We start from the raw sequence: 20,825 nt of genomic DNA, 5'->3' as shown, positions 1-20,825 counted from the left end.
GCGGGTGTGGGAAGAGAGAGGAAAATAACTAGTTCTAGTCCCAGAAAGTCAGATGGGAGTGCTTCTCTACAAAGGCTGTCTCCAACTACGGACAAATTTCCTCTGTCCTCAGAGTACTATGACCATTGCATACTCTGAGAATTTTAATAGGGGAGTGATTGAAGAATTAATTTTTCATCTTGTCAGTGTTGCTTGTTGGTTTTAGAAGTTTTGGGGTATTACTTTTTTTTTTTGGTACATTTTTTGGTATGAGATCCATGAGGTCTTGGGATTACAATACTACACATTTCCTCTCTGTTTTGTAGTTGGTCTGTTTTGTGACCGTGAAGTGCAATAACAGGCATTAAACAATGTCTGGAACCTGTTTTCCCAGCTTGAGAAGTCCCAGTTGTTCATTGCAATGATTTAAGCCATGGATGCAGTGGTCATACAGGTGGGAGTTTCTCACTAAGCCTTTTCGCATAACCACAACATCTGTGAAAACATCTCAAAACATTTCTCGTGATCCAATTCCAAAGACAGGCATGAACTGACAGAAGGGAACTCTCTGTGAAAGATGTACCCGAATTATATTTCCTATGCCAAGACGTTAATTTTTGTCTTTGAGCCATACAGCTGCAAATGTTAGCAAAATAGGCAAAGCAGTGCAAGCATACTGGAGGAACCTCTCTCTCTGATCAGTGAAATCTTGAGGCTAAACTTAGGGTATGATTCCAGTGAGGCAGGACACAGTAAAGTCAAAAAGAAGAACAGGAAAAAGTTACAACCTCCCCCCAGGTAAACGCCTTTATGATATCAACAGATGCAATCTTCCAGACTTCCTGCTTCCTAATAATAAATTACTTTTAAATTAAGTCAAAATTATGAGAGAAAAAACATCAAGTAAAGACCGATATTTATACTTGTTCTCTGTCCATTTCCAGGTCTACTTTTTACTTCACCTGACCTTTATTTTTTAATATACCCTGCAACAGATGTATTGTCTCCTAATCAAGATCCTCCCCAGTTACAGTATTCATAAACTCAGTCAACTTTCTTTAGAAAATATTCTTGCTTCTCAGCTTGAGACTGTACATCCAGCTCCTCAAACACATTGAATCACAAGTGATTCAAAATTGTTCTTTTCTGTTAAATGCAGATATTCTTGTGTAAAGAACCCAGACAACTGGTCTTAACTGGTACATGTTGTAATGGACTCTGGTAGGACTTTTCACGTGATTGAGGACTAGTTACATGAATAATGGATGTATAAAGACATTGAGACCTGTATATTAGACTGGTTCCCACTGAAGTCAGAATTACAAACAGGTACTATACATGTTCCCAGCAATTCATCTTTGTGCTTGTACAAAGAGGAGACAGACAACAAAGCCTCACCTTAGCATCTGCTGGGATATTAACTAATGGAGTCATCAGTTACAGAATATTTTCTTAGAATTAATTTAAAAGATTTTCTATGCACCTTCCCTGCTAGGTAACACAAAGACTTTTGAAGACCATTCTATTGTCTTTGAGATAACTTAGTCAAACGGCTGTCAAGAAAACAATTGAGATATTTACCTTTCCATCTTATTAATGAGACTTGATATCTGGGTTGCTGCTGCATTTATAAGAGCAGAGGCTTGAGAATCCGTTAACTGTATCTTACTTATAAGATATTTTCTGTAAGCAAATCTTCTATTCAGATGATATTTCTTGCTAGCTTGCAAAAAATCCATTAGCTCTTCAATGTCTCCCTACAGGAAAGAATGTGAAGAAATATATTTAATTAGATGTAATGTTAATTTCAGCCAACACCTATGGGTATCAGACCAGATTTGTTCGTTAAGAGGGCAAAGTTAAAAAGCTCTTACAAGTGAAAACCAATAAGCTCATATCAACTTAACTCTAATGATCACATCAAATTATTACTGTTATTTCAACAAAACAAAACAAATAACGTGCTAAGCTTTTGGCCTGAATACTTCAATGTTGTGTATACTCTCCTGAATAGTTCATGCACCTCCCAAGAGCCATCAGTTAACAGGTCATATGATTGGGTACCCACAATTAAATACACATGCAGTGTTAGTAGAACTTAAAGCTTTCCACAGGCTGAAAGGTCATCTTGAACTGGGACCTGAAGACAGCACACGTTCAGTAACAGCAGTAAGTGGCATCATGTCCTCCTTCTTGGTTTTTTTTTTCCTCCTTTCTTTTTTCTTTATAATGTATTGTATGATTAAATAAAGGGTAACATTTTCAAAGGTGTCTAAATTGGCTTCAAAGCCACGAATAAATCTTCCACACATGTCCAGTACAGCATGGGGAAAGCCAAGACTGCTGCACACAGGCTGGCTTAGAAGTTCCTCCTTCCAACAGTGGGGAACAGGAAGGGTTTAGGTACCTACAAATGGATCTGGCAGAGACCAGAGGTAGGCACACAATGCTCTATAGCAGACATTCTGCTAGCATCAGATAACCAAGACAAGATCTGATATTTAGGTAGCCCGTGTCTGAGTGGCCAAAACTTCTTTCACTTGCTCTATCTTCTGCTGGCTGCTCAACTGTCTTTTGCATAAGCGTTTGCTATGTCTACATCTGACAGTGGCCCATGTGCAGCTTTTCTGTACTGACATCTGACAGTGCCATCTAGTTTTAGGAGTAGACCTTACATGTTTTGACACCTACTTCCCAGATGTTGTTTTTTAACCTCCAGGCCCTCAACCTCTAGGACCACTAAAATCATACTCTTCTTCAAGAAGCAGCCAGAAAAAAATTTCCAATTTTTTTGTAATCTAGAACACTAACTTTCAACATAAATGGAGTTAAAAAAAAAAAACCTTGAAGAAACAACTCAAGCTATTCTGTTGCAAGAGGCTTAAAATGTAACTGAAACCAAAAGTAAAGTCCTGAGCATACTCTTCATCAGCATCCCTGACTGCATAAGCTAGAGATACTCAGCTCCGCAAAGTACAAAATCATAGCACTTCAGCCATACCACAGTTTCAATAATCTACATTCTTGGATTGGGGGCTCAGTACATCTTCTGCAGTATAGAAAAGCACTTGATGCCTAGGGGGTTTTGAAAATGCCTGTACAGACAGGCCTGCAAAAGTACTTATCATTCATTAGACAGCATCTGATCTGTTTTAGAAAATACCATTCACAAAATAGATGTAGGTACCTAGATGTTTTTGTAGTTGCCCAAGTCCCTTTATTTGGTCTGAAATTACTTTTGAAAATGGCACTCTTGGCATTTCTGTACCACGCTGAGGGCCCCATTAACACCAGTGAGGGTAGACCTGGGACCAGAAGTGTGCTGCATGAGCACAAATCTGCTCTTAGACCATCCTATTGGGGAGGGTTTAGGGGCAGAGCTGCACCAACAAAGCTTTCAGGAGCTAAGTAGAGCCCCAAGATGTGCAGATATATCAAAATATTCACTGCAAACCCAGGGATTTATATTACACAATTTTCCACTGCATGGTGTAGACATGTTTTCAAACTTCTTTCTTCTGCACAATACAGGTGAGCTACTAGTCTTATTTTCCCTGAGCAGTAAAGACAAGCTTTAAGCACTTGTGTGCTTTGGAATTATTACCCATGAAAACAAAAGTCAGCAGTAAGGACATAATGTTGTGGCAAATAAATCTAACGCACTATCGTAGAAACAGGCTGTAAGTAAGCATTGATGTACAGTTGAGTCGATATCTAGATGTGCACGATGATGACATTATACTTCTTAAAATTCTTCCTAAGAAAATTAGTTATAAAAATGATAACATTTATCCTGAAACATTTCTCAAAAGTTACTGTAGATTTGTATTCTGTCATTAGGTTAGGAATAGAGTTATCATCTTATTACCTGTATTTTAGAGTAATCTTCCACTAACGTTTTAGCTGCTTCCAACTTCAGTTCTCCCTTGAAAGTAGCATTTATTATTTGTGTAAAAAAGATATTATGGAGCTCCTTTCTCTGGGTAACAGCCAGCTGTCTATAAGCTTTTGCAAAATATTCCTCCTGCTTTACCAGAAGGAACCTCTTCAGGCGGTCCTGCTCCAATCTGTGAAGTCTATCCAGGAGCCTTCTGTATTCTACAGCAGGCTCCAGAGAAGAAATAAATAAATAATTCTGAAGTTATTTTCAGTATTCAACATATTTTAAAGTATCAGTGCTACTAGCTTATACATATTTTACGCATACTCTGATTTCTGTTTCAGGTTTGAATGAAGGCTAATACTAAATCAGTGTCAACTTTCCATGGTTTTCACCTGTTTGGAATGACAGGGGTCGTACAGCTGTCAACCTCTAATTCAGATAACACTTCCAAGACACAATGAAGTTTATTTAGAAGAATTATTTAAAATAAATTATACAAACCGGCATGAAATTCAACACAAAGACTATATATGAAATTAATTTCTTAGGTTTCATCAATCCTGAAGTCCTATTAAAATTGAATAAACTCATGTAAGTCAGAACAAGGAAATAACAATAAGCATATATTTTAAAAACAATATAAATTAGAAAAAACTATTCTACTACAAATCTCTAAAAGTTCTTATTATTTGTGACCTACTTTATATGCTATATTCTACAATTTAATCCAAGAGCATTGTTTTATAGTTACAATAATGGAGTAGAATTAAATGGCAATTAATTTAAAAGCTTCTTTGCAAGAAATACTTTCTCTTAGTTCTCCATTAAGACTTACATATTCATAGTTTTAGTCTCAGATGGCATAAACTCATTATAGAATCAAAACCGTACATGTCCCACAGAGCAAATAATGCTTCTTATGCCAGCAGAACTACCTAGCAGTAGGTATGTTGGTCTTGCTCTACATTTCATGCTATTTATCTGGGGAGAACTGTCCTCTGCACCTCACCCCTTGTTCCCAAGAGACACACTGCAGACAAAAATACTTAATCAAAAAGGCAGGGGATATACATTCGTGTCTTGGCTGAGAAGGAGAGGAGGTTATTGCTCCAGCTGTTTTGCACTGCCGTCTCTTGGACGTCAGTACACCCACTGGCAGGAGCACAAGTGTGGGCCATCTCTAGCACTCCAGCACGTCCTTTTGGACCAGGTTCCATGGCAAGTACAAACCCAGGTCCTTTTGCAGACAGGAAAGTGAACAGCAAGACATTAGCATATGATAAACGGATCAGGACAAGTATTGGATTGGCCTTAATTCTTTGTTTGATTCCTACCATTCAGGATTTCCAATATAAACCAGACTGAACCAACAACAATGTATTTTGTGCAAAGAAAAGCCACTTTGCTGAGAGCACATTTGGTGTGAGTTCACATACTGAGTTTCAGTCAGGCCCCTCCCTCTGCAAAGGTAGGATTTATCTCAGCGCAGTCTATCCAAGTGTTGGTTATAGAAGGAGCCTAGACTAAATATCTAACAGAAGGAAAAGGGCTACTGCAGAGTACAATTCACCTCACCCTTGAAATGATGTCCACAAGTATCCCTTCCTTGTCATCTCCTTTGACTTTTTAGCACCTATAGTTCAGGATGTTCATATCCTACAGATATTTGAAAGCTCCATAGAGCCACAGTTTAAAATTCACCTGGAAACCTCAAAGAAATTCAACCAGCTTACTAGCCTCGTGCCATCAACTTTCTCCACACAACAGCCCAATAAAACAAAGTTCTTCCTGAGAGCCTCAACATACTGAAGTACCTTTGATGGGTCACGCTCAGCAAAAAACTTCTTTTGTCAAAACTACAAACATGAATTGTCATAGATGTCCTTAACAATTATAGGTATATGATATGCCAATAAAAATGCTTTTAAAAAAACCAACCAACACAAAACAAAACAGAAGGCAAAAAACTTAAGAACTGTCTACAAAGACAGCATACATAAGTAAGGAATAATATACCAGTCTAAGAGACTGTGCTCCTTAACATAACCTAGTTTGTCTCTATAATCAAACTGGAACAGACAGCTTGAAACTCAGCAGCATCACATTCAACACCCACTTGTCCACTTGTGCTCCAGAAGCAAAGCCCCATTTGTAACTGCACTATTTATGCCCACCAAGTCATGCTCTTAATGTGAGCTATAACATTAGACAAGCATGAAATATTAACTTGGGTATTTCAGCATTTTAAGCTTACAGAGGTGAAATATTCAAAACTTCACAGAATCCTCTCCAGACACATGAAGTGGGGAGGAAAAAAAAGAAAAGTTGGGGGTGGGGAGAAGGGATTTGTTTTATTGTAAACATTCAATTTACTTGAAAAAAAGACATAGAAGACTGGAGCATAATTTTGTAGATGGGATGTTGGACTGGTGACCCAGCCTCTATTTGCAGCTAGTGACTACCTACAAAATCCTGGGTAATGATAGTTACCCATTTGGACGGAGATCTTTGAATGAAACTGACACACACAAGCACTAAGTTTTTACTTAAAGGGAGACTCTAAACTTGTAAAGAATCACACTCTGCCTTAAATTATTTATCTCACTATTATCCAGGGGCTACTTCCAAGAGAAGTCCACTCCCTGCTCTGCCTAAAACATAGATTGTTCTGCTTGCCTTCACTCGGTCTGGAGGTAATCAGCTTTTGGTTGCGCTTATATTCTCATTTTCTTCATAATAATAATATAAATATTGGAGGCTTTTACCTAGATTGTAAGGTCTATGATGCAAAGTTTGTTCTTCTCTGAAGGTGAAAAATACTTTAGTGTGTCTGACTGGAGTTCTTAGGAATTGCTGCTGTAAAATATGGTAAATAAAAACACACCACTTTGCAAGGTTTAAGTGATTCTAAAATAATTCTAAAATAACCCCAAACTGGTTAATGATGACCTTTTGTTTTCAGGTGTCACAGATTCTTGAGATAAATTTATTTTCTGGTGAAGTAAACCAGTTTCTTAATAACAGCTACCCTAATTATGTAATCTGAATTTTTTAACACATTTAAATGGTACAGCTTTTCTCTTTACTCTTCTAAGAGGACAACTCAGCCATTCCAGTCTAAAAGAGAAACCACTTATGTAAGGCCACATATCATGCAAAATATCTTGATTTTATACCAGATTTACCTTTTCATTCATTTTCTTCATTAATTCCTCAGCCTCTTCATTTGCAGCTCTCGCTTTTTGGCACTGAGCCTCCATTTTCTTCCTAGTTTCCAGATTACATTCAGCTGTTAACGCCACCATCTTCCTTTCATACTCCTCTTGAATCTCTTTCTCCATTGCAAGAAGCTGCTTTTTGAAAACTGAACTCATCCTCTTCTCCACGTGAGGAAAGAGGCTGTGACTTAAGACCATGTTCTTCATCATCATAGCAATCACTTCTTTACATGCCTGCATTCGATATGCCTCCAGATCAGCATCTGCCCGCGTCAGGGTGGCAACCTCCAAGCTGCAGAAAGGTAATAGGGACTGTTTGAAATCGCAGATGGTAGGAAATTTCTATCAGAAAACAAGGATATCTGGATCTATTCAATACTGGGTAACCAAATGGCAGTCAGAGAAGTAAAGGAACATCACAGCATATGAGTTTACTAATCATGATAGGAATCATTAAAAAACAGGGTGAGCCGACTTCTACTATGGCAACTTTAATGAAATACATCCATTCTTGCATTTCCATTTTAGATAGAAAGAGGAAAAGCTTTTCTTTAAAACTCAAAACATTCCCTCAGCTTAAAAGCAAACAAAAACCTCCCACCAAAAAAAAAATAAAAAAAAACCCAACCCAAAAAACCCCCCCATCTCTGTTGGGAAGCAGAGGAAGTGAGTGCCTGAATAGACTAAATTTCACTGACTTTGTAAAATAGTTCTAAACTCACTGACCCATCTACACTGGCACATCCCTGCTTTCTGTTCCATGTTGTTGGTGGTGTATTCCCTTCTCTGCAGGGAAGAGGGGAGAATGTTTTGATTATGTGCCGATATAAATAAATTAAAATAGCTGATATCTCTCTCATGAACATTAATAGAGTTTTAGAAAGGAGATTAAAACCAGAGGGAAATACAAGGGTTTTTTTACAAAATGCAATAAATGTTGTGTTGCATATGAATACATTCTCATTTATCTTAATTAAATTTGAATTATAATTATTCTCATTTCATATACTATGTAGCTACTGTAAATTCTATAACTTTGCCTATTCTGCACTCAATTCAGGATTGGAGAATTAGGTGGGGTTTGCCCCTGCACACCAATTTACATGAACACACAGCACTGTATGCTTCTGTGTCTGGACTAAGTACACAAGAATTTCTTTGTGACCTACAAAATACACTTTTTAAGAGCTTAAATCAATTTTCAGTTTTGATTGGCTTGATTTGTTCCACAGTCAAATCTTAGAATAAATTTCAAATCCATAGCAAAGACCTTGGCAAGATTTCCACGACAGTAGAACGATACTACATTCGGAACAGTCTATGTCATGCAAATCTATAAACACTTCACCTTTTTGTCAAACAAACTTTCCTCTCCTTATATAAGCAAATAAAGTTCAACTAAAAGGAAATCAGTCATATATTATTATCACTGCTCCTCTGTTAAACACACAAGATGTGTTTTCCCCATTTAGAAATCAATGGCATTGAATTAAGTTGTTTTCTTACGACTCAAATACTTGGAAGTATTTAGGAGATATTACCTTAAGCTGTGATTATCTATCACAAAGAGGCAGAGAGATTTTTCTGCTGCAGTCCCTCAGAACCCCAGAAACACACTGACGATGGCCATACTCATCTTGGTGACCTGCTGCAAGGCTGTTTGGTCACAGCTGCAAAACCTCCTCCATTCCCCCCCTCTTCCTCCCATACAGGAGCAGGAATCACTGCTGTATGGGGCCAGATCCCTGTGCCTGAAACATTCTTCATGGTAATTTGAAGATCCCATAAGAGCCAGTATTTTCTATAATGTCCCCATGACAACACAACAATCCAACTTCTCTGTGCTGTGTACAGATGGACACTGCAGGAGAGCACCTGGGCATACACAGCCTTCTTGGGTGGTCAGCTACATCCACAGTCGTGTCCGCCAGGCTGCTGACCTGTTCCCTCTGCCTGGGGAGAGTCCTCGCTCCAGGACAGCAGGACAGACACAGAGGACAGGTGATGGCAGGTTTAAGGGAAAAGGATGCTGAAGCAACACAGCAAGCACTTCAACTGGGCAGCACAGCTGCTTATTTTCTATCTTAGTCTTTCTGTTTACAGAAGTCCTAGGACCTCTGCTGACACAGCCAGCTACTACTAAGCTGTTTACTTACGACAACTAACTTCAAAAAACCAAGTGTTTCAATTTTGTGCAAAAATACTTAAATAGAAAGAAGGGTCCAAAAAATGGGAGCTATGTTACGCTATAACATTTCCCTAATGACTGTTAGGCAGTGGTAGGAGGCTCCCCTTTGTAGAGTCACCAATTCATTATCAACCCGTAAAATCCAAGCCACCGGATTTATTTTTCTGTTTCAATTCCTGCTTCAAGTTCAGGGGCTCTGATTTAACTGAAGCACGTGTCTTTTGTGAGAAACATCTCATCTAGGTTTTCACACATCTCCTAATAGAGAACTAAAAAACTTAAAAATTAATTGTTCCAATTGATAATTCCTTTACGACCTAAAAATGGTCACCTTATCCTCAGCTTGAATTTTATTATTTTCAACTTCCAACCCTCTTTGTTTGCTGGAATAACAAGTTCCTTGGTCTTTATTTTTCTGTTCTTCATGTGTGCACTGATAGATGGTGGTCACAGCACCTACTAACTCTTTCTTACTGAGGTGTGAAAGACTGAAATGTTGCCTGGAAGGCAACACTTTACAGCTCCACCACATTGATACATAGCTCGTAACATAACATTTATTTCTTAACACAAATGCAGGATTTTTCAGCATGCTTTGAAAAAAGATTAAGCCATATCTCACCCACCTCCTTACTTGTTACTTTTCCAGTCTTCTTCAGTGGTGATCCAGAGAATGGAAACCAAAACCAAACATTATCACATTTCCTATCGTTATCTTTCCCTCAGTCTTCCCACAGCATTTCTTCCTATTTACTGCAAGTCATTACAGAGTAGGCCTGATTTCATTTTGAGCAAGATTCCTACTTGCCCACAAAGAGAACCACGATACCCAATTAACTCTACTCCTCAAGATCATGATGCCAATTGCAGGAGGAGCAACAGGCATAGTTCACCTGATGCTCATGTCTCAGCAAGTGAATGATGAAGCTGTTAAGATCTCAGGTGTACTTAATCTGCAATCCTCACCCTCCCTTTTCCTGACAGGACATCTGTGAAGAAGGCAATGAAGCAGAAGCAGCACGTGAACTGTTCCACCAATCTAAGGGTAATAGCACGGAGAAAAAGTAATTACAAGCCACAGCTCTCCCAGGTCACATCCTGGAAGGCAGCAGCCAAACCATTACCTTTTTTCAGTGGCAGCTGAAAAAAGGTTGTGTCTGTAAAAATTTGAAATCTACCTTCCACGTGATGTGCTCTGCTTCTGGTCTTGCCTCCTCTACACAGCAGCCAGCAGGAGTGAGACAAGCTCATCACATACACCAGAAACCTTGCTTCAAGCACTTACTCCAAAAGAGAGGGTGAGGGCAGCCTTAACAAGCTGCATTAATATAATCTTGGAGTCTTCGATGCCAACAGTCAGTACAAAACAGGAATCCTGTACATAAAATAAACTAAACGTTTTCAGACAGAAGTCCATGAGAATGGGAATGCTTACAATCATACAGATTAAATGTGCAATGTCTTGTGACATCTAGGAAAAAAAGAACAAACCTAACCTGATGCTCTGTGTCTCCTCAAACCAAGGTAGATTTAGTAAGTTGCTTTAAATACTCTGCTTGTTAAAGCAATTAGTTTAAAAGGTCTTGCATCTCTTCCTCAGCATATTTGACATAATAGAAACATGAAAACCAGTGATGTACAGGTAGCAGATGGCAACCTACTGATGAAAAAGATCAAAGCTTCTGTTGGACAAAGCACGCAGAGAAAGGCTGAGGACAGTACAGAAGGTAGGTGGTACAAAAGTGTGGGGGGAGGAAAGGTGAACAGACACGTAGAAAATGAAGCTGCAAACAGCAAGTGTAAAGATTTTTCACTCACTTGAAGAGGAGGAGGATTTAAAGATCTGTCAGAGAAGATCTGAGAGGGGAGAATCCCAGATGCCAAACACAAGAGAAGCAGAGAGAGTGCCTGAGCATCTGATGTCTTCCACAGACCTAATAAAAGAATACAGGAAAGCAGCTAGTGTCAGGAAAGAAACAACTACACCACACCACAAAAAAGGAAACCTCTTATTAACTACAAAATAATTGTGCCTTTAAGTCTTATTATTCAAATTAGAGGACCACAGAGGGAAGTTCTGAGCAGGAGAATATATTAGTGACTGAATGTAACCGTCCTAAAATGAACTAATGGCTGACACATTTATAAAATGAATCCAGAGTTCACAAAGGTAAGAAGCTATTGTGACACAACCTTCTGATGCCTAAAGGGGAGAGAAACATCCAGCAAACTCCCCTTTGGTGACATTTTCTCACCAAAACAGAAAAACCTGTCATTTTCAGAAGACTCATATCTCATCTTCAAATGGCAGCCAGTTAGCAGCATATGTATTACAACAGCATCCAGAGGAGACTGGAGCCCTGTGGTGGCAGTTTGTGCAAAAGCACTCCTTCGCAACACACTATTTTGCTGAAAAGCAATTTGTGTCTCCACTGTCCCAGGCGTCCCGCTGCAGCCATGACCCAGAGGACAGCACACAGCAGCTGCACCAACTCCTGCGGGAGAGGGGAACGCAGCCGGGGATGGACAGATGGCACCCATTGCTACTGCCTGAGCCAGAGTACCACGTCCCCTGCACCCACGGGCACAATGCCAATGGGTCGGCTGCACTGAAATCTAAGTGTTATGGTCCATGGTGCCTTGTCACGCTTCAGAGAAGTGAAGGTGGAGAGCGGGTCAGACAGGGAGAATCCTACAGGCGAGACGTGAAACAATACATGCCAGTGCTGGCTTCAGTAACAGTAAGTGAAGCAAGCCAATTCACGTGTAACGGACATCAAAGGTCTTCAGCTGCAGATGTAAATTGTTTCCTATATCATCCATTTATTGAGGGGTTAGTAATACAATATCAGTAAGTTGGGCTGGGTTTTCTTTCCTGTTTCGGTTTTGTTTGGGGTGTTTCTGTTGTTTTTAACTGCTGTGTCAATGCAGACCCTGTGTGCAGTGCCATAGCTTCTTCTCTTCAGTCTCTCCTACCTTTTTCCCCTCCTCTGCTTCCCACACTCTCCTCCTGGATCCAGTCACAACAGAGACTGCAAACACTTCAGGGCAGGGATTTATGCAGGCCACAGCACAACAAGGTGCAAACCCTTGCAGGAGACCAAAACGGTGCTGAAGTAGAAGCACAGGTAACGACATCAAGTCTGAACCGTCACCAACAGCTACCGACTGCTCAAATTTGTCAGCCCTCAAATTTGTCAGACTTGGGGTGCGTTGCCCTTCCCAGGTCTCTGCTGGGCACAACCCACCTATGTTAGAGAAGGTCTAAAGACGCTCTGTGCTACACCAGTAGCTCTACTGGCCTGCAGCCAGCTCTGAACTGGGGGAGTTCATCTATCAGCCCTGCGACAGCATTATACAGCCAAGCGTAAACTCAGCACATCTGAAATGTGAGCTTACAGGGAATACAGGACATCTCATCAGTAAGTAACATTGCTAAGAAAGGTTGTGATGATTATCTAAGGATGCCTTCACATGGATGAGTCACAGGTTAAGTTTAGCTTTCCAGAAAAAGCCAAGATGCTGACAATACCAGAAATAAGATTCCCATGATATATGGCCAGAAATTTTAAAAACCCACAAAATTGAAAAGGATGATAAATTGAGCTGAGACTAGTGGCTCTTCAGAAAAAAAAAAATGATTAATGAAAACCTGCCAAAAGTCTCAGCACTAAATTTGGCAGCAGTTTTGCTATCAAATTCCTTTAACTCTCCACAGCAATATAAAGAGAGTAAAGGTATTTCAATTCTTTAATTAATCTGTTTAAAAAACATTTGTAAAATCCTGCATTTAAGAGACCAAGAACCTCTGCTTTGATTGCAGAAAGTATGAAAACTGATAAATCAGTGATCTTCAGCAAACCAACTTAATAAATACAGGTAGGTAGCTACAATACCGCTGTTGCAGCTGAGCTCAGACAACAGTATTTCACTGAAAAACTACTATCAAAAAAGAGTGTAAAAAAGACTCCAGTCCTGCTTCCAGTGAAGTCATCGCGCATTTTAGCATTGATTTTAAAAGCACCAACTTCAGCCTGGATACTAACAAAAACATAAATAAATATTATGGCTGTATACATTGATGCCTGAGGAGCTCCCACTTTGTTGTGATCTACTCAGATTCTTCTGATCTACTCAGAGCATTCAGATGACAGAAACAGTAGCAGATACTAATCTTCTTTCAAAATAGTAAGGAATAAAGCATCACTAACAGCACTATGCTCAAAAGCAAATTGTTTCCTGGGTGAGATAAATTGTTCTGGGTAGACAGCAGAAATGACCCACATAATTCTGAACACGATTTCTTCATAGTTAGCCAACATCAAAGAAAAGTGCCATTTTTAGATGAAAGAAGAGATGTATTCATTACATTCAAATAACTTGTTTGCTTCAGTTCTCCTGTCTTACGGACTCCTATTGCCTATGACGCATTTGAGTTTTTCTGATGGAAAAAAATGTATAGTTTATACACTTGTCAAGTTCATAACAGCATTCGTAACACAGAACTACAAATGCAGGGTTTGGGGTTCATTCCATGTGTATTCATTGTATCTCACTGTTATATCCATGTGATTGTTATTTATTGTTGCATTGCTGCATTGTATATATTGCACAAAAACAGAGCAATGAATATGCCCTCCCTTCAAAACTTGTAAAATTTCGATTACACTTTTAAAAGTTATGAAATACAGAAATTTAGCACCTCTTTTTTTTTGTGCTAACAGTGTAACTATTTCTCACCATTTTCTATGTAAGAGTATTCAGGTCTAGCCGCTATGACAACGTGATCCTTTATTCTTACGTTCCATTTGAATTCAGAGTTAAAAAAACCTACATTTGTTCCCTAGCAAATTAAATTGAGATGTACAGCAAGAAATTTACATTTAGAAAGAAAAAGTGAACTTCTAATATGGTAGTAAATTGGTTTTGACTTTTCTGTCAAGGCTCTCTGGAGACAGTTTGATCATGTTCTCTAGTACATTTGGCCTCAATGCCCTCTATCATCAGAAAAAAAATCATCTGCAATACATACATATTACTTAGTGATTTCCCAAAATAATTGGCAGTATGTATTGTGTATCAGCAGGCAGGTTCGAGTTCAGGTAAAGCTTTGCCAAACTCAAGGAAGCATAGCTGTACAAAATTAAGATGAAAAAGAAAACTTGTAGTAGTGGAAAGCCATTTAAAGAAATTAAGTTGCCTTTAACATATCCATATCTTCTGAGACTACGAGCATGGTCAGACTTCATCACATTGGACACAAACCAAAACTGTTCAGCTCTCTTCATATTCTGTTCTAGACATACAGAAAAAGAGACCCACAACATTTTGGAACATGATCTCCTAAGTGCGCACATCAAATACTCAAATCATATAGCTTCTTCTCATTAGCGTTCATTTCCAATGGGCCAATATTCAGGAATATGCACAGTAAGGAACCTACTGAGAATAAAAGCCAAGCTATTTTGCTGCATAATGTACATCAAGGATATAACTTATTAAGACAAAACTCACAAAATGAGTAACTAAGAAGCTTCCTTATGAAATATTAAAAGTATGCTTTGTTCTCTAGCCAATCCTCCTGACATTGCAAACTGTCTACACTCCAAACATATCCCTGCCCATAAATATTGAACACATGCTCCTAATGTATTTGCTAAACAATTTGGCACTGTCACTTTGTAAGAGACATTAACTATTAACATAGTTTTATGCGGTAAAGAGGACAAAAAAATCCTGTGGCTCTTACTTTTCTGAGTAATTTTTTCATTTGTGTCTGGACAAAAGAACTAGAGTTATTCCAACCGTGTTTACTATCACAGTGCAATTTAAAAAGAATATATCAATTATGTTGGCAAGTTTATACATATGCCATGCAGAGAAAATGACACATAGCTGCACCAATACATGCAGAAGGAATTACCAAGCTGGCATACAAGCAAGATGATGTTGGTTGACTGAAAATACCTGAAGTATCAAAAGCTGTCTAACAAAAGCCCTCATACTTTTGCCTCCCCAAATAATAAAATTCAGGATTGTGATGCTAAAATTCATATTGGCATACATATGACATGAAAAAATTGTTCTCAAAATACAAGCCCAGTTCTTATCTTCAGTATACTGCCACTCCTGTAAGACAATAAAACCTCATTCCTCAGTTCCTTACAGAAACTATTCTATTGGGTGACACTAAATGTAATAAACCAAAATGCAGTATTGTTGAAAAACTGATTGTGACCACAATTAGTGAAATTACAACATTTAATTCAAGCACAGGATCCATTCATATTGACTGCAGTTACCATTAATAAGTTACAAATGCACAATCTTTCTTTTTCCCATTATGTTTTGCAAATTACTATCCTTAAAGCAGGTAATTCAGTAAAAAGGATTACTCCATTCTGGGTTTAGCCTGGATCGCCGTCATAGAAGCTCCTAAGGCAATGGTACAGTATTTTATCTTTGTCTTTGGAATCAGCTAAAAACCTGGATAATGCACAACAGTTTATGAAGTACAAGACTATAATGAAACCTTTAAGGTACATAGATCAGAAATTAAAGGACTGCTTTGGCCCAATTTGCAGAATGAATAATGATTCAACATTAAGAGATGAGGAAGCACCCTAAGTTAAACATCATATAAAAGTGTTAACAATGAGATTTAAAAAAGCAGTGTATTTCTGCTTTCTTCAGTAGCTGTAACAATATTGTATGTATCTAATACAGGCATTAAAGTAATGCTGTAGCCTTTTTTACCACCAAGTCTGCAAGACTGGGATTCATCTCACTCACCTCCAGACCCTACAGCTGAGCTAATCAGCCCAGGCTCCACGCTTCAGGGTCAGTGGGCGCAGCAGCCATATGACTAATTTTTTGGAAGTCTACTTTAGGATGAGAATAATCGTACCCTAGAAGTGCGCTTTTTCACCCCTGAGATCCTCACTCGGTCAGATAAACTGCACCACCAGTGAGAAAGTGAGAGGAACAGGTATGTAGTAATGGAATACACATATTCAATGAGTGCCAATAAAAAGAAAGAACAGAAAAATATATGGTAAGTGCATCTGTGTGTCACCTCCTAACAGTAAATTAATTGGAAGGTCCAGTTTAAAACTACAAGAAATAAAGAATTGGGATAATGGAAATAGGGGTTAGGAAGCACCCATTGCTAACAGGTAAAGGCTGATCTGAGCCCTTCACAGTTAACGTCCATCACCCTTTCAATCATCTTTCATAGCAGGAACCACTATAACTCTGGATGCCTTTGTGGTCCATCTATCATCCTCATCCCGGAGGACAGAAAAAGATAACTCAGAAGGTGAAGACAGTTAGCGACTGTTTGCTAACGGGCATCTATTTTATTCACTGCAATACTCTTACCTCCTTAGAGGTAGAGAAAATAGAAACTGTGAGGAAAGAAGCAGAAGCAAGAGAGATATTTGTGCTAACTGCACAAGAATATTAAAAAACCCTAGCCCTGGATACATACTGATGATAAATGTAATAAATGTAATGTAATAGCAGTGAATTCTTACTCTTCTAAAGCCTGAAGCATGTTGCCAGATTCTTCAAAGGACAGAATATCGATGATTTGATCATTCATAATTATATCTTCACTGAAGACATCACCTGAATTAAACTGAGAATGCTCCAGTTTGTGATTTTGACTGAGCTCATGCTGTATCTCCTAAAAAAAATAAAAGACAAACTAGCTTCAGATTACAAAAAAAAATTTACACTGAGTGCCTGATCTAATTTTATTGTAGGTAACTCTGGGTGAAAAGGTTCCTACTTATCAAATTGTGCACCTGGAAAGAGTATAAAGAGACTGTGTAATTCAGGTATGTATCTAAAATCAAACATACTTCTGTTCAGGCTGAAATTTCTGCATATAACTGATCCAGTATACAAATGAAGAAATTAGTGGAGAAGACAGAAGACTCTACATTGACTTCAGTAGGCTTGTGAAAGCCTTCTAGGAGGTTATATTCCACTACAAACTTTCTAGACCAATTATTTAAAAATTACCATAGTACACAAATTATGTATAGCAAGACTACAGTATTACAAGGTGAACAAAATTAAAAACTAATCCTATGAATGATGGGAGTGACTCAGTTCACAGTCCAGTGAGACTCCCTTGAGACCGAGAGCTATTAAAATTACTATACAAAAAACCAGTATAAATATCTGATGCTAGGACCAAACTGGCCCTTTTTTATGGTTTCACCATCACAACTTTTTCTGTAAAAAGAAACAAGGCACACCCTTTTCATTTAAAGGGATTATTTTTTCAGGCCTAAAAGAAGTAAAAATTGGTGATGGAGTAATTTTCAACCACAGAAAATAAAGCTGGAAGGGATTTGTGAGCATCCCTCTGGTCTGTCCAGAGGGATGGGAGATCTACCACCATCCGAGCAAAGGAGGGGATCACACCTCTGAGCACACCTCTCTCAGAGGACTGCTCCTACCACTGTAATATTCCAATTGAGGTCTTTTGCTCCCTCACGTTGAAGTTGTTCCACTCTATATAAATACTTAAAGAATTAATAGAAACAAGGGCTGGAACTTGGGCAAACCTGATGAATATTTATCAGAGATTGTATTTTCTCTCTCCGGCCCAGTATGTACTGAAACACTTTCTCCAGACTAGCATGGCTTGGTTAAAGAACACTGAAAATGCTCCATCCCCAAACGCAGCTGTTTTGCTTAATCGAACACTCAAGAGACTAAGGCACATCCAAGGAACTAAATTCAAATTCCTAGTCCTGATAATCAAAAATACACTTTGGATCCAAGTCTGCTGTGCTCAAGATGAGTGGGCTAGGACTTATAAACCACAGACATCCTGCCTCTCTCTCATTTTGGGTGACAAATCTGAAGCTAACATCCAGGTACTGACAGCAGTTCTTTTGATCAGATTATCATTCTTACACTCCTCTCTAAATTTGACTGTGCTGAAGATTACAGGTTGTAGAGATTACATTACCTGCAAATCCAATGCATCGCTTGGTGGCTTTTTATTTATCTTCAAAAACTCTTATAGACAATCTGTACTAGTTAGCAGGTCATATCATCAGATACGATCAATGAAAAAATGTAAATAAAGTACCATTACAGACAGTATGACTCACCTGGTTTTTACTACGGAAATTCCATTTTAATATTTGGGTTCGGTAAACAATGAAAAAAACAGCACACGTCAATACAAGGGAAACAAAAAAAGCAATGAAGAACCCTGAAGCATGGATGGCATGGCTGTATGAAATCTGAAATTAAAAGACCATATTATTAAAATTACATTTTATATATATATAAAGATCAGACTCCAAGATTATGACTGTAAGCAACACAGGAAATTATTTTTAAATGGCTTCACACAACTTTAGGGTTTCTCAGCATTAAGTTATAATTACTGCATTTGTATTAATATTTTCAAACAAGTGTCTATTTTCTACAGGTTTTCAAGTCAGCGTGGTTTGTTGTGTTCACCTAGTCCAAATTCCCGTGAAACTCCAAGCAACAGAACTCCCACAGATTGAATTTTAGGTGCTGTGTCTTTTGAGTGTCCTGCACTTAACAGCCTGTTTTCCACCGTTGCCAACCTGTCCTAAGTCTCACTGAAATTAATGGCATTTGATGATGCTCAGAGCCTCCAGAAAAATCAGTCTAATGTCGGCTACCTTTAATTAATGGCCATTTCTTCATTCGATAAAAGTCAGTAATCACCATAGGGAAAAAGCACCAATATGAGTTCAGAATAAGCATGTAGCTGACAGTTGACAAAACCACCCAGTTTGTGTGCACCCTTGCAGTTTCTGCACGAGCCAGAGTCAGAAAAGAATAGCAGGAGCACTGGAACCATTAGCCAGCTAACAACTTTGCAGGCCTTTCACTTTAGCTCTTAATTTAATCTTTAAATTGAATTGCATTAAAAATTAATTTTTACTTCATGCTCCGTGTAGCAAAAGTTAATTCAGTGTTTGTTTAGTTCTTTGAGATTTCTGGATGAAAAACATAGCACAGCTATTCGTATAATGTTTCACCACAAACTAATCACTCTGCTGGGGCTAGAAAGTGTAAATAATTAACATGCTGCTTGCAAGCTGGGCTTGGTCATCTCTTGGAGCAGAAACCTGAGAGCATTCCATGGAACCAATGGTAATTCTGCACAGGAAGCAGAATAATCAAACGTGGTCCACAATTTGAAAAGGCTTTATTCCAATTAAACAGCAGAATGTTATCCTTTTACTGTCTAGTTTTTCTCTCTCTAATATGTCTTTGTACACCAAAAGTCTGTCATATCTCTAACTGAAAGGAACTGCTTCAGGTCAGACTTTGCTCTTTCACAGGCTCAGCTCCTCAAAGATGCTGGAGGTGCTCAGCATTGATTTCAACATGACTTCAGTTGAATTAGGCAACGGTGTCAGTATCAAGGAGACCACAAAGACGTTAATACAGGCTACTATTTGGCACTTGCAGTTCCAAGATGAAGATCCAAGGGTGATACTGTACATACAGAATCAACAATTGCTCTAACTGACGAGGTATGTTTGGTTTGGTTTTTTTATAGAATAATGGAAGCATTGAAAGGTTTGGGTTGGAAGGGACCTTAAAGTTCATTCAGTTCCACCCCCCCTGCCATGGGCAGGGACATCTTCCACTAGACCAGGTTGCTCAAAGCCCCATCCAACCTGGCCTTGAACACTTCCTGTAAGCCCCCTCTAAGTACTGAAAGTCTGCAATCAGGTCTCCCCAGAGCCTTCTCTTCTCCAGGCTGAACAACCCCAACTCTTTCAGCCTGTCCTCACACAGGAAGTGCCTCCAACCCTCGGATCATCCTCGTGGCCCTCCTCTGGACCTGCTCAAGCAGGTCCATGACCTTCTTATGCTGGGGGCCTCAGAGCTGAACACAGTACTCCAGGTGAGGTCTCATCAGGGTGGAGTAGAGGGGCAGAATCCCCTCCCTCAACCAGTTTTTTTAATGTGCTTAGTCTAAAATAATGAAACCCTTGAAGCAGTTTGAGGTTCACTCAAACGTTTTGGGACTGTTTACCCAAGCAAGCCAGCTATGTGCTGAATTCCTTCTAATACCTTTAAACATCTTTCAATTTTAAATGGAAACAAGAAAGAAAAGAAAAAGAGGAGCAACACATTAATTTCCCAGTTCCACATATTGTCTGAATGTTTTCTCTTGATGTAGCTTCCTTACTACTCTGGCCAATTGCTTCTGTTACACTCCCTGGTACCATGGCCGACTGCTGAGGAGACCCAGCCCACCTAGATCAGCATCAGCACCAGCTCTCTCCTCCTCTGACTCTGCGCTGCCCCCCAGTTCCTTGCCATGAGCTCAGTTAAAGCTGCATCACTTTGCATCAAAATATATTCATAGAATCATAGAATGTTTTGGGCTGGAAGGGACCCCTAGAGGTCATCTAGTCCAACCCCCCTGCAGTGAGCAGGGACACCTTTTACCAGATCAGGTTGCTCAGAGCCCCGTCCAACCTGGCCTTGAATGCTTCCAGGGATGGGGCCTCCACTACCTCTCTGGGCAACC

The 20,825-nt window shown here is 39.1% G+C and overlaps 1 protein-coding gene across 1 annotated transcript in view; it reads right to left on the bottom strand.

Annotated features, from left to right (window-relative positions):
• EVC2 (EvC ciliary complex subunit 2) overlaps positions 1-20,825 on the bottom strand; it is a 70,968-nt gene that overhangs the window by 29,202 nt on the left and 20,941 nt on the right. Inside the window, exons 8-12 of the mRNA XM_035891123.1 lie at positions 18,403-18,537; positions 16,804-16,955; positions 7,048-7,372; positions 3,848-4,087; positions 1,561-1,736 (exon numbers count right to left, since the gene is read on the bottom strand). Coding sequence (XP_035747016.1) covers positions 1,561-1,736; positions 3,848-4,087; positions 7,048-7,372; positions 16,804-16,955; positions 18,403-18,537 — 1,028 coding nt within the window. The remainder of the gene's footprint in view (positions 1-1,560; positions 1,737-3,847; positions 4,088-7,047; positions 7,373-16,803; positions 16,956-18,402; positions 18,538-20,825) is intronic.

Source organism: Egretta garzetta, unplaced genomic scaffold (genome assembly GCF_000687185.1).
Source record: "Egretta garzetta isolate BGI_Z169 unplaced genomic scaffold, ASM68718v1 scaffold193, whole genome shotgun sequence".
NCBI classification, from domain to species: Eukaryota; Metazoa; Chordata; class Aves; order Pelecaniformes; family Ardeidae; genus Egretta; species Egretta garzetta.
This window is presented reverse-complemented; position numbering and strand designations above follow the sequence as displayed.